The sequence below is a fragment of the Notolepis coatsorum genome (assembly GCF_963971535.1).
Source record: "Notolepis coatsorum genome assembly, chromosome: 18".
Lineage (NCBI taxonomy): Eukaryota > Metazoa > Chordata > Actinopteri > Aulopiformes > Paralepididae > Notolepis > Notolepis coatsorum.
In genome coordinates, this window is record NC_140182.1 from 54,685,247 (window position 1) to 54,710,044 (window position 24,798).

Here is a 24,798-nt window from a genome sequence, read left to right on the forward strand (position 1 = left end):
CTTCATTTTAAAACGTCCTTGAATGGAAGTGGATATGGACAGGGGTGCAGTCGTAATATCAGAACTGCCTGGATGCCACGTGCATGTGCGCTCCCGCGCATACATGTTCCCTCGCGTGTGCACAGACCAGCTCAAGCAAACCCCCCACAGGGCTTGTATTTTGGTCTTGCACTTCTCTTTCTTTGTTATGCTATGCAAAGACTAGGTGATAAGTGCCGGGTACATGGCGCACGGCACGACAGTAGAGTGAAAGTTGTGAACGCATTTTTGTGTGCGCGCGCGTGCACATCCGTGCGCGCACTTCTGCTCAGCGAACTGCCACCACTGCATCACTGGATATGGACCACTAGCCTTGCTTAAAACTCCAGGAGGTGTTTTTGGCAAACAGCTAGCTGATCTGTATCCGCTTCCATTAATTTGTGCTAAGATAGGCTAGCTTGCAGCCGGATAGCTTTCTACTGGACACACAGTACTGTCCATCTTCTTGTCCGACTGTGGAGAATACGGTAAGCACATTTCCCATAATGTTGGCATGTTCCTTTAAGGAAAGGGATAGGTTTATAAACATATTTTTAAGTGAGAATTATGATGAGTTACGGCTTCGTGAAGCTCGGACAAAACATGACAGTTCCCATGGAAACATCTTTCTGGGGTTCTATGGAATCCAGAAACGACCACATGAAATGTATTTTTCCTACAACGTTCCAGGAGGAGAAGTGACACAGAGACTAGAGACACAACGTCAACATTTCCCTCCAGCTCTCCCTCCCTGTACTCAAGCTGCTGCTCCTGCTGTGAGCTGTAGCCACCTCATCTCCCTCCCTGTACTCATGCTGCTGCTCCCGCTGTGAGCTGTAGGCCACCTCCTCTCCCTCCCTGTACTCATGCTGCTGCTCCCGCTGTGAGCTGTAGGCCACCTCCTCTCCCTCCTCTCCCTCCCTGTACTCATGCTGCTGTGAGCTGTAGGCCACCTCCTCTCCCTCCTCTCCCTCCCTGTACTCATGCTGCTGTGAGCTGTAGGCCACCTCCTCTCCCTCCTCTCCCTCCCTGTACTCATGCTGCTGTGAGCTGTAGGCCACCTCCTCTCCCTCCTCTCCCTCCCTGTACTCATGCTGCTGTGAGCTGTAGGCCACCTCCTCTCCCTCCTCTCCCTCCCTGTACTCATGCTGCTGTGAGCTGTAGGCCATCTCCTCTCCCTCCTCTCCCTCCCTGTACTCATGCTGCTGTGAGCTGTAGGCCACCTCCTCTCCCTCCTCTCCCTCCCTGTACTCATGCTGCTGTGAGCTGTAGGCCACCTCCTCTCCCTCACTGTACACAATGCCGCTCCTCCTGCTCTGAGCTGTAGGCCACCTCCTCTCCCTCCCTGTACCCATGCTTCCTCTCCCTTCCCCAAAGGTCGGCAACCTGGGCGTTATCCTGGACTCCACCCTTTCCTACCAAGCCCATGTCAGTTTAGTCACCCAATCCGCCTTCTTCCACCTCAGAAACATCTCCAGACTCCGACCATCACTTTCCGACTCCAGCTGAGACCCTCATCCATGCCTTCGTCACCTCCCGCCTGGACTACTGCAACGCCGCAACGGGGTCCTGTCCTAACCCGCACCCAACCCTGGCAGCACATCACCCCCACCCTCATCCACCTCCACTGGCTCCCCATCAAATCCTGCATCACCTACAAAACCCTCCTGCTCACTTACAAATCCCTCCACGCTCTGGCACCTCAGTACCTCACTGACCTCCTCCACCCCTACACTCAGTCACGGTCCCTGCAATCCACGGACACTGGTCAGCTCTCCATTCCCCGAACCAGACTGCGGACCATCGGGACAGAGCTTTCAGTGTGGCAGCTCCCACCCTCTGGAACTCCCTCCCCGCAGAACACCGCAACGCCCAAACTCTGGACTCATTTAAAAAAAACTCCTCAAAACCCACCTCTTCAACTTGGCATTTAACCCCTAATTTCTCACTTTGTATGTTGTGTCTGTGCAGTATGTTTGTTACTTTTGTTATTTTTCCCCCCCATGTAAAGCGACCTTGGGTCTTCTGAAAGGTGCTATATAAAACGAAGTTATTATTATTATTATTATTATTATTATTATTATTAGTATTAGTATCATGCTGCTGCTCCTGCTCCTACTCTGAGGTGTAGGCTACCTCCTCCTCTCCCTCCTCCCTTCCACCCTCTCTTGCCCTGTCCTTTCTTTCCCTCCTGCCCTCCTTCCCTCCCTCTTTTCCATGAGAAGGAATTCCCGCTCTCTCTCTCACTCCTCTTCCTGGAGACTTCTTCCATGACCATGTTGAGTCCACTTCCTGTCTGTCTATCTGTCTGTCTGTCTGTCTGTCTGTCTGTCTGCCTGCCTGCCTGTCTGCCTGTCTGTCTCCATGTCTGTCTGTTTTCAAGTTTGAGTCAAATTCCACCTGTTCAGAATGCACATTGTCCTATATTGATATCAACTGTAGGCTACCGTGGCACAAAGAGTAGTAGTAGCCTAGTAGTGGTGGTGGTGGTTGTAGTAGTAGTAGTAGGAATGTGTATAAATATTACAACTAATTTGATTAATTGTAATTGATTGATTAACTTCCTTATTAATGAGAGAACATCCCATTCTATTCTATACGGCTGAAGCAAATTCAAATCTATTAGATGACTATTCTACTCAACTCTTATCTCTTAACGGTCTGGTCGACGCACGAGCCAAGTGTTCGGTTAGCGTGGCCATTTAAGGTCACGACAGGAAGTCACTGGTTCTCTGCAGCAGGCGTCATTTACAAACTGACGTTAACTACAAACCTCAGGCCTTATCGCTCACTCAACACTTCTGCAGATCTGTCAGCACACGGAGCATTGACCAATATGGCGACAACGGAACTACAGCATATAGCTTACACCCACTCAATTGTTTTTCGATCTGCTTTAGCAATTTTTTTTGTATTGAGACAGATAGATAGGCAGTGCTGTTAACAGACAGAGATACAGATAGATGAGAAGACATAGATGAGAAGACAGACAAACAGCCATCATGCCACACAGGCAGTCTGCGGTTAAAAGCAGACGTGTGCTTTTCATGTCACACATGTCTTATCTTATACTTAGAGACAAAGATATCCATAGCACTATACAGTAGGATAACATTTGGCCCAGGACAAAGATATCCTTAGCATGATACAGTGGGCTAACCTTTGGCCCAGGACTAATGTGTGTCCCTTTTTTAGCTGCGACCAGCAGCTTCATAAGTCACTCTGTCGGCGGTCCACAAACATTTCCCTACCTTCTCTAGTGGCCACAGGTTTCACTGTGTATTGAAACTTTTTGCGTGTGATTTCAAAGGTTACAAATGCAAGTAAAGTGAGCTTTAAAGTAGACTAAATCACTAAAGGTTGTTAGTTAGCATGTATGGTTGTACCACCAGCACCGTCAACAGAGACACTCACGTCAGAGGTTCCCAAAGAATATGCTTCTAGTTTTGAATGTGGTCGCACCACAATAGCCGCAGGTAGCGTGAATGCCACTGCAATAGAAACACTGTTATGTCAGGTCACGCTAATTGACTGCTTCCCTCATCTCACATGACATCACAACGCTGAATACATTAACCCCATGTTTGACTACAGACTTGAGGCTAAACGTAAATTGACCTCTGCGCCATATTTAATTTCAACAAATAACCACACTGTTCACAGCTAGTTTGATTTCACATTATGCCATTATTGAGTTAGACAAGGACTGTACGGCACTAACCTTCCTCGTTAACGCTAACCTGGAACTAGCCATGCGCTAGTCTCACACTCAGCGTGCAGTGATATTACCTCCTATAGGACAAGTGAAGGGAAGTGGAAACCACATACATCTATGGTGATGCTTCAAGGGCTTAATTTTATTTAACACTAATCAGATTTGATATACTCGTAGAATTCCAGTAATACATTGAAAGTGAATTATGCCACAGTAAGCATCTGATTCTGAAAAAACAAATGTGTCCACACACAGGGACACTGAATCCTTATGTTGTATTAATTACAGAACAATGAAATTATAAGGTAGCAGTCCATATAAGACAAGGTATTGCTTATTTTTTCATTTACAGCTGAAATTAACACGACACAAGGATTCAATGTCCCAGATGACATCACCGGTGGCCATATTCAAACTCATGTACTGTCAGTAACTGTCAAACTAAATGAACATGCAAAAATATTTCGTTTTTGGATGTATGTGAGATTATGTGCAAAATAAACCAACGTTGTTTTTTTTGGTGAAGTACTACCCCTTTAATACAAACACGGGGGTGAGACACAGGGGTTTGTGATATGAACACCATGTATAAAAGCATAAAGGCATGGGAGAAGTAGCCTGGTGCGTTGTCATCAAAGTATGTGTTTCAAATTGTCAAATTGATGAGTCTCTCTACCTGTACGCCCCTCCCCCCTCCCCTGCCCACGCAAGCGTGTGATTGGCAGGTCACTTATCAGCCAGGGAGCCAGTGCACACATGGTTTACACAAGCGCAAAGCAAACCAAACGCCTGGATCACTGGAACACAACTGGCTCCACAGTGACTCACGCTGTGTGCATGCACAGTTGCACACACACACACAGACACACAAAGACAAAGACACACACACAGACAGAGACAGTTACTGTACACTGTTTAATCAATTGATCTATGCAACTCTATCAAACTCTTTATTTAGTACATATTTTTTCTCATATATAAATCCCACTTTGAATAGTAATATGATACTTTCCTAAATATCCCCAATGTCTGTTCGTTAGCATTCCTGAATGCTGTTAAATTTGAACGCAAAAAAGGGGAGTTTACCATTTTCATATGAGCCATGTGTGTGCACGTGCGTGTGTGTGTGCATGTGTGTGTAAAAGAGAGAGAGAGCAGGCAGACAGGGAGGGAATAGGAGTCTAGACCTCCTCTGTAAAGGCGTCTCCCTGGGGCTTCCTCTTGGTGCTCCTTTTACTCCTCTGCGCCTCCCAGTCCCTCTTATCAGCACCGCTACCCTTCCTAACCCTGACCCAAACCGTATCGCTCCTAACCATAACTTTACCGCTCCTAACCCTAACCCTCCTAACCCTAACACTCCTAACCCTAATGCTAACCCAAACCTTACCGCTCCTAACCCTAATGCTAACCCTAACCTTAACACTGCTAACCTTAACGCTCCTAACCCTAACGTTCCTGACCCTAACCTTACCACTCCTAACCCTAACGCTCCTAACCCTAATCCTAACCCTCCTAACCCTAACACTAACACCCCTTCCTGAGAGGGAGCGACGCGAGCGAGCGTGATTGCGAAAATGATTAAAATGTATTCGTTTCAATCAGACTATCCTGACCTGCCGCAAGCGACAGCGAACTGAGCAGCGATGTCGTCCACCCCTCAGATATTCGCTCGCTGTGTCTCTAGTTGAGCGATTACGCGGCCGAGTCCCGCCCCTAAACACTTTTTATTGGTCAAGAATCGCAGCCCCCCCCCACGTGTGCTTCCAGGTAACACACACACACACAGACACACTCGGACACGCGCCGCCTCATATCAGGACAGTGTCGCGCGCGATTTCGTCTCTAGTTCGCTCGCTCGCTCCCTGTCAGGAACCGGTGTGACACTCCTAACCCTAACCTTACCACTCCTAACCCTAACGCTCCTAACCCTAATGCCCCTAACCCTAATGCTCCTAACCCTCCTAATCCTAACCCTAACGCTAACCATAACCCTAACCATACCACTCCTAACGATAATGCTCCTAACACTAGGGCCGACTATATTTATTTTTTAAATACCTTTCTATAAATGCCTTAAAATCGGGGAGACCCAGCAGCCAGGGTCCAAATTTGGTCCTTCAATCACAATGACCATATTGGACCTTCAAGGGGTTTCAAAGAAATATGAAATGTGATTCCATTTGAAGAGAGATTATGGAATAACTTGCTTGTATATATTATTAACACTCTTTGATATATGACCTGGCTTTGACCCACAGCCATAAATTATGTTGCAAGTTATATTGCAATCACAATATCATATTTTCAGCCCTAATGTTAATCTGAACATAAGGCTTTAATTTTTTATTCCTGAACAGCTGACTTATAGGAAAGACATGGTTTCTGAACAGCTGATTTATATGAGATACAGGGTTTCTGAACAGCTGACTTATAAGAGATACAGGGTTTCTGAACAGATGACTTACAGGCGATACAGGTTTTCAGCTGAGAGCAGTGATATGAACGAGTGATGCCGTTTAGACTGACTGACATAAGAGACAGCAGGTAAGTGGGTACTGAGTCATGCGAGTGTGTGTGTACGTGTGCGTGTGTGAGTGAGAACACACACACTTCCGCGTGGAGCCGGTATCAAAGGGACAGCTGGGGGCAGAGACTTTTCGAAGAGATGGACACCACGCCTGCTGTGTGTGTGTGTGTGTGTGTGTGTGTGTGTGCAGGGGAGGAAACTAACTTTTTGGCTTACCAGCCAACTGGCGAGTATCTGATTTTTTTTACCAGCCAAACAGATTTTTTACCAGACAAAAAAAATCGCTAATTGTGATAATTACTTCTTTGTATGTCTTCGTCTAAATAGATTTTCAATCATAGTAAAATAATCACACCGTGTCTCTACTCTTTAAAATATTTATTAGCATAAAACATTAATCTCTACTCTTCACAATATTAGCATAAAACATATTAACATGAAAGAGGTATCTATTCTGGACTGGGTTGGACTGGGTTGGGCAGTGAAAGAAAAAAAACCGAAGTATGTTGTGAAGTGTATAGATGTAGCAGTAGTCTATCTGTATGTCATATGTTATGATGAATTGAAAATGGGGGACCCTGATGTAAACAAGACGAAAGTCTTTCTCTGGGCTGCATCCCCTTAACAATTGTGTGTATTGAGCCGTACTGTATTGTACCCATTCTGCAATCTGTTAATAAAGTTTTCAATCAATCAATCAAGTTAACTTTGAACCTCGGTTGTCAAGCCTCGTCAATGTTGTGTATGCATCTGGGTAGGCACACTGTGCCTTTAAGACAGCACGGTGGTCTTACGACAGTGCTGTGAAGTACCGTCAAGTGTTGTGGTAACGTCAGTTGGGTTGGTGTGCTGTTGCGCACAGTGCACTGGTTGAGCTTAGCTAGCCCCTTTCGTGACTGCGATGTGCAAGCCAGGGGCTTTTGAGCATGAAATAAAATGTCTAACCTTACGTCGTAGTCCGGTGCTTTTTTGGAAACATTATAGTCATAACAGATACACCTAGCTGGCTGCTTTGAGCACACGGGGCTAACGTTAGCTAGCAAGCAGCTATCGCTAAAACGCTAACTAGAAGCTAACCACTGTATACAGTTCCAGTAGACTAACATTACACCTCTGTGATTTAAATGTGTCCTTAGTAACTTATACTCGAGGGTTGTGCTAGGGTTGGATGCAGTTCCCCGTTGGTCAGTCTGTCTGTTTTCCATCTTCTGCTGTGTTTAACGTTATCCGGTTGAGAGTGCTCCTGATGGCTAGCCTAGTAACGCAGGACTTTTATCATTATATGTCCGCGGGTTGGCCAGTACTGCGCGAACTTTTATTAAACATTATATGTCCGCGGGTGGTCTTGTGCAGTGCTCTCGTGGCACTGTCAACTAAAGCGAGCACTCAGAAGACGCGCACCGTTTGCCAGTGCAGTGATTGCAGAATGTTTTTATTTTTTTGTATACTCGCCAGACTGGCGAGTGGTCTTCATGAATCGCAGTAAAGTGGCCTAATTTCCTCCCCTGTGTGTGTGCGTGTGCGCATGTGTGCATATCATCCCTCAGTGGTGCTTCAGTCCTTTCAGAATGTTTTTCAGTCTGTACCTGTGTGTGTTTGTGCATATCTGTGTGGTTATCTGTATATGAGTATATGTGTGTTTGTAGTTCTAGTATGTGCTAGTACACCTGTGTATGTGTGTGTGTGCACGGGCATGTATCCCTGTGTGTCCCTGTGTGTGTGTGGGCGCATCACAGTAAAAGCAGGTCAGGCGAGGTTGTTTGTTGAGGCTTTTACACCCTGGAACACGGCGCTCAACACAGTAGGAGCAAATGGCCTGCCTTATCGCTGCCGGAGGGGGGGGGCTTGTCATAACCAGGATTGTCACACACACAGAGAGACACACTGTCCTTCGGGTGGCCGGAGTCATCCTGACCAGCGATCAACCACCACGTGGCCCACAGTGGTCCCACACATATGTATCTTATAGAACCAGAGGACATCAAAACGGACAATCTTCATTTCACTCTTGAAAAATGGATTATGATGTAGATTATAGTGTAGATGTCTAAGCACTCGCCTACTATCGCAGAGACCCGGGTTGAATTCCCAGTAGCAGACGGTACCTCTGGCTTGGTCAGTCGTCCCTATGAATACATCTGGCAGTGTTCGCAGGTGGGAAGCCGGTGGGGGTAGGAGTCCTCGTCATTGCAATAGCGACTCCTACTGGGGGAGATGGCGTGAACCTCCACATGCGTTACGCTCTCCCAGTGAAAATCCTTGCCACCAGGTGCAAAGAAGCAGATGGCAACTCCACCTGTATCGGAGGAGACATGTGGTAGTCTACACCCTCTTCAGAACGACAGAGGAGACATGTGGTAGTCTACACCCTCTTCAGAATGACAGAAGACATGTGGTAGTCTACACCCTCTTCAGAACGACAGAGGAGACATGTGGTAGTCTACACCCTCTTCAGAATGACAGAAGACATGTGGTAGTCTACACCCTCTTCAGAATGACAGAAGACATGTGGTGGTCTACACCCTCTTCAGAACGACAGAGGAGACATGTGGTAGTCTACACCCTCTTCAGAATGACAGAGGAGACATGTGGTAGTCTACACCCTCTTCAGAACGACAGAGGAGACATGTGGTAGTCTACACCCTCTTCAGAACGACAGAGGAGACATGTGGTAGTCTACTCTACACCCTCTTCAGAATGACAGAGGAGACATGTGGTAGTCTACACCCTCTTCAGAACGACAGAGGAGACATGTAGTAGTCTACACCCTCTTCAGAATGACAGAAGACATGTGGTAGTCTACACCCTCTTCAGAATGACAGAAGACATGTGGTAGTCTACACCCTCTTCAGAACGACAGAGGAGACATGTGGTAGTCTACACCCTCTTCAGAATGACAGAAGACATGTGGTAGTCTACACCCTCTTCAGAATGACAGAAGACATGTGGTGGTCTACACCCTCTTCAGAACGACAGAGGAGACATGTGGTAGTCTACACCCTCTTCAGAATGACAGAGGAGACATGTGGTAGTCTACACCCTCTTCAGAACGACAGAGGAGACATGTGGTAGTCTACACCCTCTTCAGAACGACAGAGGAGACATGTGGTAGTCTACACCCTCTTCAGAACGACAGAGGAGACATGTAGTAGTCTACACCCTCTTCAGAATGACAGAAGACATGTGGTAGTCTACACCCTCTTCAGAATGACAGAAGACATGTGGTAGTCTACACCCTCTTCAGAACGACAGAGGAGACATGTGGTAGTCTACACCCTCTTCAGAATGACAGAAGACATGTGGTAGTCTACACCCTCTTCAGAATGACAGAAGACATGTGGTGGTCTACACCCTCTTCAGAACGACAGAGGAGACATGTGGTAGTCTACACCCTCTTCAGAACGACAGAGGAGACATGTGGTAGTCTACACCCTCTTCAGAACGACAGAGGAGACATGTGGTAGTCTACTCTACACCCTCTTCAGAATGACAGAGGAGACAATTGGTAGTCTACACCCTCTTCAGAACGACAGAGGAGACATGTAGTAGTCTACACCCTCTTCAGAATGACAGAAGACATGTGGTAGTCTACACCCTCTTCAGAATGACAGAAGACATGTGGTAGTCTACACCCTCTTCAGAACGACAGAGGAGACATGTGGTAGTCTACACCCTCTTCAGAATGACAGAAGACATGTGGTAGTCTACACCCTCTTCAGAATGACAGAAGACATGTGGTGGTCTACACCCTCTTCAGAACGACAGAGGAGACATGTGGTAGTCTACACCCTCTTCAGAATGACAGAGGAGACATGTGGTAGTCTACACCCTCTTCAGAACGACAGAGGAGACATGTGGTAGTCTACACCCTCTTCAGAACGACAGAGGAGACATGTGGTAGTCTACTCTACACCCTCTTCAGAACGACAGAGGAGACATGTGGTAGTCTACACCCTCTTCAGAACGACAGAGGAGACATGTAGTAGTCTACACCCTCTTCAGAATGACAGAAGACATGTGGTAGTCTACACCCTCTTCAGAATGACAGAAGACATGTGGTAGTCTACACCCTCTTCAGAACGACAGAGGAGACATGTGGTAGTCTACACCCTCTTCAGAATGACAGAGGAGTCATGTGGTAGTCTACACCCTCTTCAGAATGACAGAAGACATGTGGTAGTCTACACCCTCTTCAGAATGACAGAAGACATGTGGTAGTCTACACCCTCTTCAGAATGACAGAAGACATGTGGTAGTCTACACCCTCTTCAGAATGACAGAAGACATGTGGTAGTCTACACCCTCTTCAGAATGACAGAGGAGACATGTGGTAGTCTACACCCTCTACAGAATGACAGAAGACATGTGGTAGTCTACTCTACACCCTCTTCAGAATGACAGAGGAGACATGTGGTAGTCTACACCCTCTTCAGAACGACAGAGGAGACATGTGGTAGTCTACACCCTCTTCAGAAAGACAGAGGAGTCATGTGGTAGTCTACACCCTCTTCAGAATGACAGACCAAAAGAAACATTTGTTTTCGTACCTGAAACATGGTCGACTTCTACAACAAGAAGTCGATTTCAAAAAGCTGACAAGGAATCTAAGGCCTTGTCCAGATGGTGACGATTTTCAGTGTATCCTCCAAAGTATTTTATCGTATGCACTTTTCGTCCAGACGGAATCGCATTCTGGGACCCTGAATACGCTATTTTCTGAAAACGAGTCCCAGAGTGAGCAAATCTGAAGACGCAATCAATCAATCAATCAACGCCACCCTTGCGTTCCCGTCTTTACAAGCCAGTACGCATCTTTCCTGAACCGATGACGCGATAGCCCACCTCTCCCGTAATCCGCATGCGCAAACCCAGCCAACAAAAAAAGAAACATGATATATATCTTATATGTCCAGATATGTCCTGGCTAGAAGTGTTTATTAAACACCGGGAGGCTACTGTGATGAAATACTCTATAAGATACTAGCTAGAGATTAGAGTCACATAGTGGGCCTTTTTCTGAAAACCCAAATAAGCTAGCTAAGTAGCCAAGCACATACTGTTCCATAGCATACGCCTTCAGTTGATCATGACAAATCCTCTCTTACCTTGACGATTAAAAGCCTCCATAATTTAGTCAACAGTACCAATGGCTGGTGTTGAGATTTTACGATGCCAGCTTGTGAGAATTTGTTGTAGCCAGCCAGCTAGCGTTGATGCTATTCAATGCTATCAACATTAGCTAAATAGCTAACCAACTAAATACAATGACAGTGGTATCCTGAGGTAACGTTAAATACAGACAACTTTTGATTACCAACGATAGCTAGCAAGCCAACTAAATAGCTTTGTTTGTCTGGACTATCATACTAGCTAACATACTCAACTAACGTTAATGCCATTCAGAATTTATTAACATAGCTACAACACACAGTAACGTTAATACAATTACATGCATAATTCATTGTTTACAATGAACGGGTGGGGCTAGTCGAAAGGACTGGACACAGGGACAGGACACAGGGACAAGTTAAACACCAATCAATTAATTTAATAAAACAGGTAGTTGTGTCGTGCCTACAACCGCACCAGGGCTATTATATTATATACGGCTTTGACGCGCTTTCTCTCTCCTGCCAATTAAAATCAGCAGCACTTCCTCCTCATCATCGATTGCCTGTAGCTGCATTTGCACAACGGCGTCCATCCCTGCTGCTAGCTAACATTAACTTATCTAACGTTAGCCAACGTTAAAACTAACCTAAAGTTAGTTGTTCACCAACAATCTCAACATTTTTATTAGAGTTAGCTCAAAAACACAGAACCGGATGACACAAGTTGTTCCACTAGCGATAACAACAATAATACTTCCGGTTGGGGGGTTTCAAAATAAAAGAGCGAAGTCTAAAACACCAGAAAGAAGTTTATTTTGTACATTTATGGCATCGTTACAGCATTGTCAGTGTTTTCGTTTGGACACACATATTTCTTGAGACGATTTTGTGTTTACGGAAAACAATTTTTTTTATGAAATTGAAATGAAAACTAAAAAGATTGGTTCCGTCTCCATCTGGACAAGGCTTAAAACGTGCCATTAACATTTGGTTTTCCTAATGGTTACCTAACAATGCAGAAAAAACATGTGGCCGACTTCCAACTGTTCCAAGTTTAGAGAGACGGAGGCATCCGTCGAATTCCAAGGCTGGAAATATGAGGTTTTTTAGTTGTTCAAGCCTAATGAGCTGAGCTTGACAACTGTTAGATGAACGATACCACATACCCTTGACCGTGAAGAGGTGAACCCTCATGTTAGCTAGTTGCACACAATGTGTAAGTCGTTTTTGGATCAAAAAGTTGACTCAATGTAAATGGAAAAAGTGGTGGATGAAGATTCAAACTGGTACAAGTACGGCTGCCTGGAAGTTCAGATCAGTTCAGACATGAATGGGAACGAACACCTATTCAATCATTTCATCACTAATGTGCTCTGTTACCTATACTCAATTTATACCTGCTTACTGCCTTCACTGTCTACAGCTACCTTTACCTTACACTGTAATCACAACTACCTACTGTACCTCTAAAGTTAGTCTACCCTTATAACTTTGTATGATAGCATGTACAATAATGATGATATTTATATATTTATATTTACCATTTCCTTGTATGTGTAAACTACTTGGCAATAAAGACCTTTCTGATTCTGAATATACCTGCATATAATAATTTTTATATACCAGCATATAACCCATAACTTTGTATGATAGCATGTACAATAATGCTGTATATAACACATTATATATATATATATATATATATATATATATTTATCATATATATATGTATACACATCTGTCTGAATATACCTGCATAATAATCCTTTATACATATTATATATACTATAGTATATCCCTTACCTACTATACCACTGGCCAGTATGACCTACTACCATAGTGTCTTTATACCTGTATCACTGTACATAATAATACTATAACACTGTACATACATCTGATTAGCATTAGTATATTGTTAATGCACTTTACTGTTACATTTGCACTCTGGTTAAATGGCTACTTATTTTCGTTGTAGGCTACTTGTGCTGTAAAATGACAATGAATTTGAATCTAATCTAATACTACTATATTATTTCTTCAAGATCATATTATCTACATCTACACTATCTAATATGAATTGTAAACATGGAATACGTTGGGCCAACCTGACAGGTAGATCCATGATCAGGGCATTTGCCTTTGAACCTTTTTTCTCTCTTTTGCATTAGGTGGATAACAGCTGTTGTGTGCTTCAGTAGGGGCCCTGGGACTTCCGTTGCTGCAGCAACCATCTATTTGGCACTGTGAGACAGTAGTACGCTTTATGGCCCATAAGAAAAGCCCTCACCAGCCTCACGTTAGAAGTCAACACATGCTAGTAGCTATTACCGCATGAAGCAAGTAGCCGTGACATAGATTAGGCTACTGTTAGCGAGTGTAATGTTTTCTCAGCTTTCCATGTGGCTCTCATAACACAGGTCAAAGGTGGAACCGTTTACAACAGCGCAGCACGGGAGACCATAATTCACCTATAAAAGGATGTTCCCCCTGTGTAAATAGCAGGAAAACGTAATAATTAATCCACACACTAAGCAGAAACACCATTTCCTCTGTAAGGCGGCCAGCTTCCCCTCAATATCTGCAAGCTGCTCAACCACACACTGCATTAACACATCTAATGTTCACACAAACACATATCAACACTGATCGAATAAATATAAACACACACACATAAGTATAGAGTATAATATACATATTAAAATGTATTAGAAACATCAATACGTCAACTATTAAACAAGTTGTTGAACAAAAAATAACCAAAAAAGGGCATCTCTGAGTCACCTACCACTATGGTGTGTGCACGTGTGTGTGTGTGTGTGTGTGTGTGTGTGTGTGTGTGTGTGTGTGTGTGTGTGTGTGTGTGTGTGTGTGTGTGTGTGTGTGTGTGTGTAAAAGTGTGTGTCTGTCTGTGCGCGTATTTGTATACGTCTGTGTGACTGACTTGATTCAGTCATGCAATGTTCTCAAAGCAAGTTATCTGATTGTGCGAGCATGAGATTCGTTGGCGTCCAATAGCCCTTAATCAGTCACCATCTAGCAAGTCTAATATCTGGCGGAGGAATCAACCCCCACACCACTTTTTAAAGCTGCTGATTCTGGTCTTTCCTCTTCTCCTTTTTCTCTCACCATAACGTACTGTTATGGTCTTCACTTTTTTTGTGCAAAAAAAATAAAGAAGATAGATAGATAGAAAGAAGAAAAGAAAAAGAAAAGCTCCACCCAACGAGATAATCATCGCCGAACACGAACATTTCCCACACGCATCTCAATGGTATCTTACACAGAATCTCCAACAAGTATAATACATAGTATTAGTTTTAATTAAATTAATCAACGACAATGCTTGTTAGGGGGGGGGGAAAGGGCGGGACGGTTGGAATGGGCGTGGTGGGGGGGAGAATAAATAAGACAAGGCCTGAATATGAGAGAGAGAGAGAGAGAGAGAGAGAGAGAGAGAGAGAGAGAGAGAGAGAGAGAGAGAGAGAGAGAGAGAGAGAGAGAGAGAGATGGGGGGGGTGGCAGAAAGCGAGAAAGATTGAGAGAGAAAAGAAATGCATTCACACCTATCATCTAATTATACAACAACATTAATCCCATTAGGGGGTGGAACTGATTGCTGGGGTCCGGGGCCTCACTGCTCCTGCGTGGGCTTGTTGTTGTTGCAGGGGAGGAGACTCAGTACCCTGCCTGCTCTTGCCCGATAACAACTCTAATCACACTTGGCCATCTGAATCTCCACCGGAGATCGGGCCCCAGCGGCTTATCAAAAGTTCACATCTCGCTAAAAGCAGAACAAAGAGGGAAAGAGAGAAAAAAAATAACACACAAGAGAAAGCCACCAAGGCGCTGCATGGTTCTATGTGTGTGTGTGGGTTTGGAATTTTGTAATTTATGGGTTTGTGTGGTACGTGGGCGCATGTGTTTTTTTTTTGTGTTTTTTATCCTGGCTCAGGAAGCATAAATTAATCTCTCAATAGTACATCTATAAAACAGAGTCACGTGACCCCAAGCTTTTGTAATCCAAGACAAAATAATAAACTCAGCCAACCATACAGTACCACACACATCTAGAAGTGTCTATTTCTGATCTAATATAAAACCAAATGAAACATTACTGTAACGATCCTTTAACTGAGGTCTTAATTTTGAGGTGGACTTGTCGATGTTTAGGGGTATACATGGGGAGAGACTACAGGCCCTAATGTGGTGAAGATACCCAGAATGCCTTATAGCCCGACAAAGACACGTCAAGATGGTTTTAACTAGGGCTGGGCGATATAACGATAACAATAAATATCGCGATATATTTTAATAATCGATATCGAATATCGAAATTTAAAAAAAATCGAAAAATCGTTTTTTTTTTTAATTTTTTTTTTTTTTTTTTTTTTTTAATTTACCTGCAACAGGGCAGTTTTAAAACCAGAGACAGTGGACAGACTTGTCTTTCTTGCCTGCAACTTAAAGTAATGGCTTTGCTTGTCCAAATGACAATACTGACCAAATTCAGATTTCTTTTTCTCTTGTCCATTTATTTTGTTTGCTTTCTAATTTAAAATACATTTTGAAACCGTCTGTACACAGTAGGCTATGTGTGCTAGCAGAACTAGACTCCAGTCACGAGTCACAGTGCACATGTGCGGTGGTTTGTCCACCAAAAAAGCGCCAAAAGATCGAAAATAAACTAGCAGAGCCAGAACTGTTCAACTCCTCTGGAGCCACAGCCAGCAGAGAAGCCGGTTTACTTTAGCTTTTAAACCAGCTGCAGCCTGAGAACTGGAGTGTGAGGGGATGTAACACTAAAGATGGCGGCAATGACAAAGAATTGCTGCAAAATAAACATACATCTGTTGTTAAAAAAAAATTAAAAAAAAATAAAATGTTTATTTTTTTTTTATACTTATAACAATTCGATAATTATCGATATCGAGAAATAAAATAAAATTATCATATCGTTATCGCGATATGATTTTTTTCCATATCGCCCAGCCCTAGTTTTAACACATGCATACTACGGTCATAGACCCTCTGTGATTGTACTTAGAGTTGTTCCGATACCGATACTGGTATCGGAAATGCCGCCGATACTGCCTAAAATGCTGGTATCGGTATCGGCGAGTACACGTAAATTCTAGCCTCCGATCCCATGATGTAATTTATCTCCTGCCGAGTCCTGCGGAGAGTGAGGATTATAAAATGAACATGTTTTAAAGTGTGATGCTGTGTCATTTTAACAGCAGATACACTTTCTTAAATTCCATTGTCCCCGACAGTGCGGTGTGACGGGGAGCTCGGACGGGAATCGGGATGTGTTTGGCTGGTGTTATGATAGCATTAGCTGGAAAGATAGCTAGTTGGAACAACATCCGCTTTTAACGTTACATCAAATCAGATGATCGCCTGTCCTTTCTCCAGGACCTAACACTGTCCGTGACCGTCTATCAACAATAATGCACCCACGGTGAATTGTATTTAAGTTAAGTAGCTACGGACTAGCGTTAGCTGACTATTACTAACGTTATCTTAATGCCAATGCGAGAAGACGAGCTAGGTCAGTTAGCTTAGCTTGATAACGTTACCGTGTCTAAAGTTGGTGCTATTCACATAATCCAGCAATAATGGCTGCAGACCTGCAAGCAAAGTACAGCAAGTGCCAAAGGATAAGAGTCTGAGGCGGAGTTTCAAAAGAGAATGTTGAATATTTATTTTGCATCAAAAATCACAACATGAACGTTCTATCTGCCACTAGCTTACAGACTGAATAGGGTATATCTGCAGAGCCACTGAGTAGCGAGTGCAACACCGTTTAATGTCCGTGTGGATCATTGGAGTAGGGTATATCTGCAGTGCTGCAGCCCATACTCATTGATTAATGATACTAATACAAATCTATACAATCACCTGTTGTTGAATAAATACTATACGTTCTAGTTATTACTAAAAAACAGTATAACAGTATCTGAAAAAGAAAAAAAAAAGTATAATTTATATAATTTAAAAAAAAAATGTTATGCACTGGTATCGGATAAATATCGGTATCGGCCGATACCCAAAGCTTAGGTATCGGAATCGGATCGGAAAGGGAAAAATGGTATCGGAACATCTCTAATTGTACTAGACCTAGACTCTTATCTAATAACAATGAGCTACCATTAACTAATTGCTAACTTAATGGCTTAACTTAATCTGAAAATATTCATATCTGAATATAAAGGCTATATTACACAGAGTTGTCTTACTTTACGTCTAGTGATGCACGATATATCGGCCGCCGATATAATATCGGCCGATATGGCCGTTTTTTTTTACACATCGGTATCGGTCCGATATCAAGATGGGGCCGATAATTTTTTTTTACACGTTTTGGCCTTAAATAGTAGTCATTTCTGAAAATAAGTTACAAAAGTAAAAAAATTAAATAAAAATGCGTTTTGTAAAATAGCTCTTTATTTGATTATCATAAAAAAGTGTTTTCTATACAGAGATATCGACATCGGTAAATATCGGTATCGGCCAGAACAGCAATATTAATATCGGTATCGGCCACAATTTTCACATCGGTGCATCACTATTTACGTCTCTTGCGGGTCTCAAACTGTTATAACAGCAGTTCAGGACTAGAACCATAATGATTGAAGCCAAGCTATCTACATCTAGCCACTAGCATGCTAATGAAATAGACTATAGTTAGTAAGCTAACGTTATTTGGACAATGCTACGGTGATTTTATTTGACACAATAGCTACAGCATCGAAACCGAGTGGTAACCTTAGTAACAAGCAAGCATGCTATGGATCTTGGCTTGGCTAATTACAGTCAAATGGGTCTATTTCACTAGCATGCTAGTGGCTAGCTCTAGCAATGTTACAATCACAAAGCGGTTCTATGACCGTAGCACGCATTTGTTAAAAGCATCCCGGCGGGTGCTCAGTCTTTGTCGGACCGCATGGCATTCTGTGTATGTTTGCCATATTAGGGCATTGTAGTCTCTCCCGGTATACATCATCTATGTATCTACCTGAATCAAAACACAAAAAGCCAACCCTTCAACCAGCCTTAACAGGACAGCTTGATATTTGAATTTCATATTTATATCGTCACATTTCCACACTGGTAACTCAGCCAGGTAAAGTACCCTAAAAAACACACTCGTCAGCATCCATACAATTCCTTATTCAAACCAATGGGTACCACTTGTATCATTAGCTTAACAGCTAGTGGTACTTCATTGCTTCCAATAGGGAATGCTAACGGGACACTTTTAAACTGAAGAATCCTGAGAAGGGAAATGTGTCCACATGAAGCAAAATAAAAAAAACAGACAGAAATTGTGAATGTATCCCTTTAATGGAGGTGTCAGGGGAGGGGACAGAGTGGTCATTTCCTGGTCTTTCCCTCCTAAACGTCATGGTTTGCTTTAAGCCGTGAGAGGCAGCACATTATTCATACTGACCTCTGAGCTCCAGGAGTGATGTCATAGGGACACTGGAGCAGCACGCACACACACACACACAGAGAACACACATACACGTACACGGGCACACACATAAAGAACACACACACCACAAACTCGTAAATTCCAGACACACAAAAGCATATACACACAGGAAAACCCACACACAAGCACATGAACCAATCAGCATTGTGCATCTTATCTATCTGCCATCTGCAGGCTTCCTTATCATCTAACCCTTATCAGGCCCGAGCATCTTACTGGGGGGAGGGGGGAGGCGCAGGGGAGCAGGAGAGCAGGCTGGGCTGCTTTTAAAAACACCCACAATACATTCATATATCCCAACCTTTCTCTCTCTCCCTCTCTCTATCCACTCTCCACACCTCCTCCCTTATCGTCCAGCCATCCCCCCTTTTTCAGCTCTTATCTGCCCCCTTCTCTCTCTCTCTCTCTCTCTCTCTCTCTCTCTTTAAATCTTCTAGAGATATAACCCCTACCAGTTCCCAGTTGCCCAAACCACACCAAGAACAACAACAAAACCACCAAGAATAAAAAACAAAACATACAACACAACCATACAACACAAAGCAACCATACAACAGAGAACAACCATACAACAACACAATAGAAAACAACCATACAACACAAAACAACCATATAAAACAACCAAACAACAACTCAACAGAGAACAATCATACAACAACACAACAGAGAACAACCATACAACAACACAAAAGAAAACAACCACAGCACCACCAAAAACAATGGTACAACACAGAGAAAAACAACTGTATAACAACATGACAAACACAACGATAGTCATACAACAACATGACACACACACAAGGATTGTCATATCCTTGTGTTTGTCATGTTGTTGTACTGTTGTCCTTGGTATTGTTATACTGTTGTTGTTGTTGTTGTTGTTGTTCTCTGTGTTGTACTGTTGTTTTTGGTGGTGCTGTGGTTGTTTCATTTTGTGTTGTTGTATGGTTGTTTTCTTTTGTGTTGTTGTATGGTTGTTTTCTTTTGTGTTGTTGTATGGTTGTTTTCTTTTGTGTTGTTGTATGGTTGTTTTCTTTTGTGTTGTTGTATGGTTGTTTTCTGTTGTATTGTATCACAGCACCTACATGGAATTATAATACATGCTCCAATCTCCCCCTCTCTTTCTCCTTCTCTCAATTTCTCTCTATCTTTATACCTTTCTCTCTTTCCACCTCTCTCTATCTCCATCTCTCTCTCTCTCTCTCCCTCCATCTCTTTCTTTCCCAGATATCAGTAGTAGCAATCGCCAACCTCGCCTTATCCAGCCTTCCATCTCAACCGCCAAAATATAAGCCCAAGGATCCGGCCCCAGCGGGCCGCCTGCCTGCCCGCCTCCCGCTATCTCCCCATCAAGGAGGGCCTTCCTATCAGTCTGAGAGATCTCCAACCGTTGGGAAGGATGACGCACAAAGAGACACAGACAAATATCTATCTGCTACACAGGCCCCTCTCCCTCCCTCCCTCCCTCCCCCCACGGGCCCCCAGAAAGGCCTGCACTAATCCATTGTTGGCAATAATGGAAAAGGTTTCTCATTTGGTGACATTGTTTTTTTTATGTAATACTGTGTGGGTAGTGGTTGTTGTTGTTGAAACAGTACAATGGGTCACTATTATCATTAACTGTATCTGGGCATCTATCCATATCTATCTGTGGGCAGAAGTATAATGTTACTAATATAGACTATAAACTGTAGTAACTGTACCATAATTAGGGGTGGGTGATATTTTGTTAACATGCGTTCACGAGGAGCTTGTGGATATTGTGATATTATTCTTACACAATCCACGCTTAATTTCTCTTCATAACTTTCACCACAGCAGCTCTGACACTCCTGATGCTGATACTATTACTAGTGTTTAATAAGCTCAAGTGTTTTTTTTTGTTTATTTTTAAATAGGATTTTCCCTTTTAGGTCTCTACATTAAAGACTGCAAACAGAGTACTGTATATTGTCACCAGCTAGTTTGTATCGTTCAGTACCTTGAAATATAGTCACAGAAAAGCTAACGTGAAGAAAATGTGTAGAAATATTGTGATGTGATATTTCTGCCATATCGCCCACACACACACCCCAACTATAGTATCGTCATTAATAAGTGTTTAGTTAAACTCTGCAAAACACCTTAAACATTAAATAATTTGTGTAAAGCAGAGCGTCTGCCTTTCTTGAACTAAGAGTGTGGAAGAGAAGAACTATTATCAAAACAACATGGTGGACAGGGTATAGTCCTGTCTGTCCCCCCCCCCCACCAACCAGGCTGAAGTCCTTATCACTCCTCACTCTCTCCTATCAAAATGTCTGCCAAGGCACAAGAGAATCATGGGGCTGAGAGAGGCTTGCTGGCCTCGGACACGTCAAGGGGGAGCGTGGAGAGGGAAGCATGGTGGAGGAGAGGCACAGATAAAGGGCACCATGACACCCCTGAGACACACACACTCACACACATACAGTGCATACTGCATACACACATATATATATATACACACATATGCACACAAACAAACATGCGCAATTGCACATAGTGTAGCCTAGGCTACATACATGCATGCATGTGCACACACACACACACACACACTCTCTCTCAGCCTATAGCCTCCAGTCTGGCTGGCTTTATCAGCCCTGGGGCCTGGACTACATCTACAGACCTCACTGGCTGGCTAGAAGTGGCTGCTGGGAGTTCACAATTGATAGGCCTCTCCATGGAAACAGATATGGAAAAACGGGAAGTGCCAAATATTGACCCCCATTGTACAAAACAATATAATCAAGTGGAATCTTTGAACTGCAACCTACCATGTAGACACGTGTGTGGTTCATTGGTTTCTCGTGCACGAGCAACTTCCGCCAGTCACTTCATTCATTGCCTTTAGACCTGAACTTCACGGTTTGAGAATGCATGGCACAACTATGACCACCCCGTTAGACCAGTGACAATCATCGCATGGCCACGTCAGTGTGCCTCTTGCTGGAAACTGCCGTTCAGTACGTCGTACTTTTACGCACGGCGCACACTGTTAATCAAACGTTATATCGGGTGTTCATTGTCTTTTTTTCCCTTTTACTTCTAAAAGCGATCGTTGTTGTGTGCTTTATTTTGTGCGTGCCTTTTAAGTCAACCTCCCTGATATTGTTGCCGTGCTTATATATCACAGCATGGCATCTCCCCTGGATGAAGAAGTGAAACAGTGCCTGGCACCAGAGCAAGACGACCCCGGCCCCCACAGCCCTGCCTTCTTTCAGTTCACAGAGTACAAGTAGAGACACCGAGAAAGAGAGAGAGAAGGAGGGGTATAAAAGTATTATTAATATTTTTGTATCAACTCTCAAGATCGCACCCTTGCGATAAACCTTCACACGTTTTATAAACAGGAAGAAGAACTCGTCAAGCACGAAGACCAGCCAAGCGCCAGACCAGAAGAAAAGCCTCTCAAGCGGACGCCCAGAGATGCATTATAGAGTTAAAAGGATAGATGAAAAAAAAAAGATCCAATTGTAACCCGCTATCGGCAGGCGAGATCAGCCAGGCGCGCTATCTGACGCCCCATCTCTGGAAAGAGAACTGAAAAGCCGGGGGAAATGCAACGCCAGCCTCGGTGCTGCCTCAGACAGAAAACAAATAAAAAAGATCCAATTTTAATCCTTATCTCGGTTGAGATCGGATCGCTGTTTATCTGTGTTCACATCGCCTTTTTCAGAGAACAGTGACGTTTCCACAACAGAATTAAACAGGAAACCACGGCTACAGTTTAGCTGCCAATGGACAAAGCATTATTTTAGCCTATAAAAAGGAGCAGATTGTAACTTTTTTTTTGGTATTACAAGTTCATTCAATCACACTTTGGATGATAAATACACAGAAAGATACTTTCCAGTAGTGGCCCAATAACATATTCTCAGACCCTCAGAATAATGAACCTAAATTTCCATCAATATACAATACTATAGCCTATCTGAAAATATGTTCACTTTGCAGTTAGATCTTAGATGTTTAATCCCACAGGGACCCCGCATGTGGAATATGGAAATTAGAGCGCTGAGCGCCGAAAAGCAGACTCGTACAGTGTATTGCATTTAGGCCTATACAAATTATGCCAACATTGACATATCATTTACATTGCGTGCTTTTAATAATAATCACAAAATCAAGTTAAACGGTCAAAGAATATCGTCAAATTGTATAACTTAGTATTGTAACTTTCACTGAACGCAGTGGAATAGCGGCTGAGCCGGGCGAAACATGCGCGCCCCGCTACAGTGCTCGGGAGAGCGCACAACATCACACACACACTGATAACCATTGTGAATTAATTAATTAATTCAGAACAAACTTAAATGTATCCTTACGTTTGATCTGCCGGGGTTTGCTCTGCTTTCTTCGGGACATGGTTCCCCTCCTCTGTTCCGTTGCACGTTAGAACGAGAGAGAGAAAGAGAGCGAGAGCAGTGGTCTTCCCACGGGGACAACTGAACTGTCAGCTACTGCACCGCGGCGGTTCGATCTCCGACCGGAGAGATCCGCATGACCTGCGTGGTGCACTTCGATATCGTTGACACGACAGCTACCTGTGGCTAAGTTTGGGTACTTTTCAACGCCTTCCCTTTTGCCCAGATGTGCTGTTGTTGTTGGGTCTCGGTGTCCTTTCCTTTCCTGTCACGCCGCTCTGTGGTGGTGGGTGCGTCTTCGCCGCGACTGACAGCTGATTGTTGTGTCACTACTACTAGCCACACATTCGCGTCTCCTCGATAACAATAACATGAAACGTGGCTGCTGATAGAGGTCGGTGTATTATTGTTTTCGTTTTTTTGTGAAGTTTTGTCCTCTCCCGGTCCGCCCCCCCTGTGTTAATACTAGGCAGGCAGTTACAGTGTAGCTTCAGCGCTACGGTGTACCAAAGCGGACGGAGCAACTACCGAGGACCCGCCCCCTAGAACGCCCCTTACGTCTGACGTGCACTAACGCACGCGTTTTCTATTGGTTTGCACAAAGCAATGAATAAGTAAATATTGAATAGGGTTCATGAATTTGTTGAAGGCATGGATATTTCATAAGGCTGTTCACTTATCATAATGAAGAAGAATGATCCTATCTGCATCCTTGGACCTCATAATGGGTCAGATTATATCCAAAGATCATGCTTGATCAATCAGAATTTAGACAAGATGATGTGCTTCTAATTAAGCTGATATCATACAGTACATCGTAACATTACCTTGCACTGTGTATAGGGAGGTGTAGTGGTTACGTCAATTTCGTTTTTTTCCTGTTCCACCCTCTGTGGAATGCAATGTATTTCCCCATTGACCATTTCTAAATCGGCTCGTTTTTGATAAATAAAGCATTAACGTTGGCATGGTGTACCTTTCTGTGCGTATTTATCCACAATCTATAGCTCAACATGAAAATATTCGCAATTAATCGTAAAGGTAGCAAAATAACAACATTTATGTTTTCGTTCGCTGGGAAACTACACTGCTATTTGGCGCTGCTGACTGACGTCACCACAGCATAGCCTCCTGCCTACTAGTCACAGACCTAGGATCAGATTTCCCTTACATTCCATAAGCTTAACAATTCGTACAATGGGAAAATAACTGACCCTGAATCTGTGGCTAGTATCTGATTCACCCAACACTAGTGCTCCGTGATCATAGCCATTTATCTCTAAAGCTAACCACTATTTGTAAAAGCCACAACCACGTTACCATATTTGTATTTGTAATTTAAATCGTATAACGTTATTTCGCTGCATATTAAATCACTGTAAATACTAATGTAAATCATTGTGTCGTTGTACATATTGTGTATAGTTTATAACGTTAGTAGCTAGCTAGCTTGCTAGCCGGCATTCCCGAAACTCCTAACATGCCCGGATTTAAAATGGTTCTCTCCTCTTTGTATACCTTTGTCCTCACAAACAAAGTATTCT

At 43.4% G+C, this 24,798-nt stretch overlaps 1 protein-coding gene across 1 annotated transcript in view; it reads right to left on the reverse strand.

Moving 5' to 3' along the window:
- The window catches only part of zfpm1 (zinc finger protein, FOG family member 1), a 186,147-nt gene extending 162,466 nt beyond the window's left edge, over positions 1-23,681 (reverse strand). Inside the window, exon 1 of the mRNA XM_084335210.1 lies at positions 23,216-23,681. Within this exon, the coding sequence (XP_084191336.1) occupies positions 23,216-23,255 (40 nt within the window). The 5' untranslated portion in view covers positions 23,256-23,681. The remainder of the gene's footprint in view (positions 1-23,215) is intronic.
- Positions 23,682-24,798: the final 1,117 nt, after the last annotated feature.